Source organism: Rhincodon typus, chromosome 29 (assembly GCF_021869965.1).
Source record: "Rhincodon typus isolate 14 chromosome 29, sRhiTyp1.1, whole genome shotgun sequence".
Classification (NCBI taxonomy): Eukaryota; Metazoa; Chordata; class Chondrichthyes; order Orectolobiformes; family Rhincodontidae; genus Rhincodon; species Rhincodon typus.
The window spans coordinates 1520588-1527051 of record NC_063360.1 but is presented as its reverse complement, the minus strand read 5'-3'; the positions used below and the strand labels follow the sequence as shown (position 1 = coordinate 1527051).

The 6464-nt window shown below is 45.7% G+C and overlaps 1 protein-coding gene across 1 annotated transcript in view; it reads left to right on the top strand.

Annotated features, from left to right (window-relative positions):
* LOC109922304 (lipoprotein lipase) overlaps nt 1–6464 on the top strand; it is a 28045-nt gene that overhangs the window by 10768 nt on the left and 10813 nt on the right. The window contains exons 5-7 of the mRNA XM_048613880.1: nt 85–318; nt 3330–3572; nt 4903–5023. Coding sequence (XP_048469837.1) covers nt 85–318; nt 3330–3572; nt 4903–5023 — 598 coding nt within the window. The remainder of the gene's footprint in view (nt 1–84; nt 319–3329; nt 3573–4902; nt 5024–6464) is intronic.

Genomic DNA, 6464 nt, shown 5'->3' with positions numbered 1-6464 from the left:
TGTGTAACCGATGGGGCTAATCTGGGCTGTGTTTGGGCCTGTGTAACTGATATTGGTGTTGTATTTTTACCCCTTGTACCGCAGGTTTGGACCCAGCAGGGCCGGAATTTGAAGGGGCTGAGGCACATCGTCGTCTGTCTCCAGATGATGCTGTCTTTGTGGATGCTCTTCACACTTTCACCCGGGGATCCCTGGGCCGGAGCATTGGGATCCAGCAGCCTGTGGGCCATGTGGATATCTATCCGAATGGAGGCAGCTTCCAGCCGGGATGCAGCTTGGGAAGAGTGTTGGGAAACATGAGATCACAAGGAGTGTATGGTGAGGGGAAAAGCAGTCATTGGCTTCTCAATGGAAGAGAAAGAACCTCCATTTATATAGCCCCCTTTATTATCTCAGGATTCCCCAAAGTACTTTACATCCAATGATGTCTTTTTAAAATGTGGTCACTGTTATGGACATACACAGAAAGATCCCATTAGTATTAGCAGTTGCATATTCTGAGGTCATACTTAGCGCTCCCTCAGTGCTGACCCTCTGACAGTGCGGCGCTCCCTCAGCGCTGACCCTTGATACGACCAGACCCCAGGCACGGCTCCCCAACTTGTTGCAGTTACGGATGGTATATCCCAAACTGTTTAATTCCAAGGATGAACTGGCTCCCCTTCTTTATTGACCCAGTCCCTTGTTTCATTGCAACAAAATTAACTGGGAAAAGGATCCCTTCTTGGTAGACACCTTTCTCCCAACTTCGAATGAACTTCTGTTTTCAAAAGAGCCAAATAGATCAGGCTGTCTCTAATTAACAAAAAGTGTGAGTTTATTAATCACTAGAGATAAGAAGTGGTAATATAACACACATACAAGCAAATTAGAAATCGGTGACTCCAAAAAGGCACAGTTTAGCAAAAGAAGTAGGCCAGCCTCCGAATTTTTAATGAACAACAGATAAGACAACCTTGTGGATACTGGGGAGTTGTACAAGTCGGGTTACTATTGGCAGTTGAACAGATGATTTATGAAGTTTTTGGTTATCTATGGTGATTGTAGTTCCTTTGTTTTGAGGTTGTTGACTTGCTCACCGAACTGTCTTCTTTTCTTTCATGTTCATAATGACGGCCATGTGCCCTTTGCCTGCTGGTAGGGTTATGATGTTCTTGTCTTTCCTGAGTTTATCTAGTGCTTTTCTCTCTGATGCATTCAGGTTGTCCCTGTTGTTCCTTACAACAAGCTATCCGACAAATTATAATCCCCACGCTACACAGAAGGAACAAAGGGGACAACCCGAACACATCAGAGGGAAAAGCACTAGATAAACTCAAGAAACAGACTGTTTTTACCTGCAACCCTGAGGTGACCAGGGGATTGTTCTTCCTGACAGTAGTAACGCACGATGCTCAAATACAAGCTGGTGCACACGTCAACATTCAGACTCAGTAAACCCATTCAGCAGAGTTGAATCTGGCTTTTTTTATCCCTGTCCTTAGGAATTCTTCAAAGGGCAAAACACAAAAGTGTTTCTGCAGTCTAGAACTTAATTCACAACGTCTGACTTGCTGCAGTGAGCAGCCCCATATTACCTTTTTGTAAATAGAATCTGTACAGTGTGGAAACAGGCCATTCAGCCCATCAAGTCCACATCAACTCTGAACGGCCTCCCAACCAGACTCACTCCCCCCTAACCCTGCATTTCCCATGGCTAATTCATCTTTCCTACTCATCACTGGACACTGTGGCCAATCCACCTAAACCTGCACATCTTTGGACTGTGGGAAGAAACCCACACAGACACGGGGAGAATGTGCATACTCCACACAAACAGTCATCCGAGGGTGGAATTGAATCTGGGTCCCTGGGGCTGTGAGGCAGCTGTGCTAACCACTGAGCCACCGTCTGTTTGCAATTTCTTTGATAACTTTAAGGTTTATGGCCATCAGTCCCATGCAGAAGTATTTTTTAACATCTGCAGGTATTGTCTCTTGTAATTCTCTCTTTAAAAACATAATTTGGAATTAAGGGCTAAAAATGCCTGTAATATTTTGGGTTCTGACCCATTGTTGTAACATCTTCCAGCAGCATACTGCTGCACTCCCAGTCTCAGCCTGGATTCTAATGTCTGGAGTGGGAGTAGATCCCACAACCTTCCAACTCCAAGGTGTAAGTCTTGTCCACTGGAGAGCAGCTTAATGTTTGTCACTGACCCTGACTGAAAAGTGTTGGTGAATGAAGCATTGAGTAATGCAAGGTTTAGCTAAAAACCCAGCATTTGCCAAGTTATGAAGCAGAGACTGTTTGACATGCAGCACAGAAATAGACCCTTCGGTCCAACCAGTCCATGCCAACCACATTCCCAAACTAAACTAGCCCCACCTGCCTGGGTTTAGCCCATATCCCTCCAAACCTTTCCTGTTTATACACTTATCTAAACGTGTTTTTATCGAGTCAGTTCAGGTACAAGCCTGAATTTAAAAGAGTTATAACAACTTTTTGCAGAATGCACTGACACTTCAACCATGTGCCCAGCTTTGTTACCTAAAGTTCAGACCAGCACCTCCCCCTTCCCTTGATGGGGCACTGCATAGTGGGCTTAAAAATCTGTCCTGGATGTATTTTAAAAATTATTCTAAACCTTTCACACTATGACAGCCACAGTTAATGTTGGGGAAGTTGGAAGCCCCTGCTATCACAACCCTATAACTTTTACACTTCCCTGAAATTTGCTTCCTTACCTGGTCTTCTAGTTTTACCCATCTGGGTTTATTTAAGGAGTTTTCTAAGATGCATCCCTCCTTGTTGCTGTACTAGTTTCCCTGAACATAATTGCGACACCTTCTTCTCTCTTCCCTCCTTTGCTTTCCCGCATGAAGATTGTGTAGCCTGGAATATCGAGCTGCCAGTCCTGCCCCCTCTCTCAACTATGTCTCAGTGGCTGCAATGTCATCACACCCTCATGTTTTAATTTACAACTGCAACTCATCTGTCTTGTTGGTCACACTCCTAGTATGAAAATAAATACCATTCAACCTTGTCTTGTACCTGAACTGACTTGATAAGACACTTGGATAAGTACGTGAATAGGAAAGGGTTGGAGGGATATGGGCCAAAGGCAGGCAGGTGGGACTAGATTAGTTTGGGATGATGGTGCCTGTCAGTGAGTCAGTGCTCATTCAGGCACATAATCATTCACAGATACAGAGAGAGAGAGAGAGACACACACGTGCAGACTGACACAGACTGATACAGGCACACACCTACACACACATGCGTGCACACACCTATCTCCCATTAAGTGCCTTCCCACACTCTCAAATTGCCACTTTGCCTTTTCACAGCTGTGGCTGATGCCATTAAATGCCAGCATGAGCGTGCCATCCACCTGTTTATCGACTCGCTCCTCAATGAGAACTCGCCAAGCATGGCCTATCGCTGCTCCAACCAGGAGACCTTCGAGAAGGGAGTGTGCCTGAGTTGCAGGAAGAACCGCTGCAACAAGGTGGGCTATGATGTTCGGAGAATCCGCACAAAAAGGAGCGGCCGCATGTACCTGAAGACCGGGGCAGACATGCCCTTCCGAGGTCAGTGTCCTAGCCAGCTTCACCCCCTCCAACACAGCCCATGGTCAGCTGTCAGTTAGAAACAGGATGTGACTGTGACTGTATGGACAAGAAGACCCTCCTTCAATGAGCCAGCTATTAGCTGCTGAATGTCATATCAGAAAAAGCATTTTATTAAATGCTTTGTTTAGTCCTTTTCATTCCTGGAATTAGCACCTCCTCGTTACAATTCATTATCCCAATGCCTGAACCAATCAGAATCCCTCCTTTGATAGTAAGAACTGTCGATGCTGGGTCCGAAACGTCAGCTTTCCTGTTCCTCTGATGCTGCCTGACCTGCTGTGTTCCTCCAGCTCCACACTGTGTTGTCTCAGAATTCCTCCTTTGTTGAGTTTTGGTCAGCAAGGTAGCGTACACCCACAATGCCCTTAGGGAGGGAATTCCAGGATTCTGACCCAGTGACACTGAAGGAACAGCGATATATTTCCAAGCGAGGACGGTGAGTGGCTTGGAGGGGAACCTGAAGGTGGCTGTTTTCCTGTGTATCTGCTGCCCTTGTCCTTCTAGAGGAAGTGGTCATGGGTTTGGAAGGTGCTGTCTGAGGATCTTTGGTGAATTTCTACAGTGCATCTTGTAGATAGTACACGCTGTGCTACTGAGCGTCAGTGGTGGAGGGAGTGAATGCTTGTGGATACGATGCCAATCAAGCGGGTTGCTTTGTCCTGGATGGTGTCAAGCTTCTTGAGTGTTGTTGGAGCTGCACCCATCCAGGCAAGTGGGGAGGACTCCATCACACTCCTGATGTGTGCCTTGTAGATGGTGGACAGGCTTTGGGGAGTCAAGAGGTGAGTTACTCACTGCAGTATTCCTAGAACCCCTACAGTGTGGAAGCAGGCCATTCAGCCCATTGAGTCCACACTAACCCTCCAAAATGCACCTAGCCCAGGCCCAGTCACTTACCCTATCCCTATAGCCCTGCATTTCCCATGGCCAATCCACATAACCTGCACATCTTTGGACTGAGGGAGGAAACTGGAGCACCCAGATGAAACCTACACAGGCACAGGGAAAATGTGCAAACTCCACACAGACAGTTGCCCGAGGGTGGAATTGAACCCAGGTACCTGGCGCTGTGAGAAAGCAGTGCTAACCACTGAGCCACCATGCTTCAGACCCTTTTCTGAAGAAGGGTCTAGGCCCGAAACGTCAGCCTTTCTGCTCCTCTGATGCTGCTTGGCCTGCTGTGTTCATCCAGCTCTACAGCTTGTTATCTCACTTTAGGATGTTGTCATTTGCAGGTGAACATTTCTGACCGTTGGTCTCATTAATCGATGGTTCTTTCCTCTCACAGTTTATCACTACCAATTAAAGATGCATTTCTTCAGAGACATCAAACAAACCGAGACATCTGCAAATTTCCTCGTTTCACTAGTTGGAACTTTGAATGAATCGAAAGGCCTCCCTATTCGAGTGTGAGTATCTCATAGCTGGTGCCAAGTTGTCCAGCCAGGAGCTAGATGCCGTTTTGTGTCAGGCATTTTGTTTTATTTATTCATGGGATGTGGGAATCCATGGCCAGACCGGTATTTATTGCCGATCCCCAAACTGCCCTTGAGCTGAGAAGGCCAGTGTGGAGGTAGTTACCACGTTGCAGTGGGTCTGGAGTCACGTGTAAGGCAGATTTCCTTCCTCAAAGGCCATCAGTGAGCTAAGTGGTTTTTTATGGCAATTGGACATGGTTACCATTATAGTAACTTTTTAAATCGAGATTTCTTGTGTTTTAAACTCAAATTTTAGCACAACGCCCTTTCTCCAAGACCATAAGAGCATGTAAGAACAGAAATAGGCCATTCAGCCCATTGTGACTGCTCTGCCATTCAATGAGATAACTCCACTTCCCTGTTTTTCCCCCATGACCCTCGATTCTTGAACATACTTAATGACCCAGCCTCAACAGCCCTCTACGGTAAAGAATTCCATAGATTGAGAGAAGAAATTCCTTATCATCTGTGTCTTAAATGGGTGACCGCTTAGTCTGAGATCCTGTCCTCTGGTCCTAGTCTCTCCCACAAGGTCAAACAACTTCTCCACAACTATCCTGTCTACTCTCTAAAAATCTTATATATTTCAGTAAGATTTCAATAATTCTATAAACTCCAATGAGCAGAAGCCAAATCTACTCTCCTCATGAGAAAACCACTCCATACCCAGGATCAACTTACTGAACATTCTGGGCTGCCTCCAGGCCAGTAAATCGGGATAAGGGGCCCGAAACTGTCCACGGTATTCCAGCTGTGATCTGACTAGTGCCTCGTATGGTTTTAGCAATGCTTCCCTAGCTTTCAACTCCATTCCCTTTAAAATAAAGGCCAACATGCCATTTGCCTTACACCGAAGTTGGATGCTAGCTTTTTCTGATTCATGGTAAAAGATCTCCAAACGTCTTTCTCCATTTAAATAATATTCCGCTTCCCTGGTCATCCTTGCCAAAATGCATAAGGTCACACTTCCATATGTTATATTCCATTTGCTAAATTTTTACCCACTGGCCCAACCTGACTGTATCCCTCTGCAGACTCTGTGTCATCCTCACCTCTTGCCTTCCACCTATTTTTAGTGAGATCCATAAACTTGGTGATAGTACATTCACCTCAGTCATTCAAGTCATTAATAAATATTAATGTGCACTAACCCCTGTGACACTGCATGAGTTACAGGTTGACATTTCTGAAATGCTCCCTTATCCCAACTCAGTCTTCTATTGGTCATCCAATCCGAATCAGAAAGGTTTAGAGGGATATGAGCCAAATGCAGGTAAGTGGGGTTAAAATTGTTTCAGAGATAGTAGGAACTGCAGATGCTGGAGAATCTGAGATAACAAGGTGTAGAGCTGGATGAACACAGCAGGCCAAA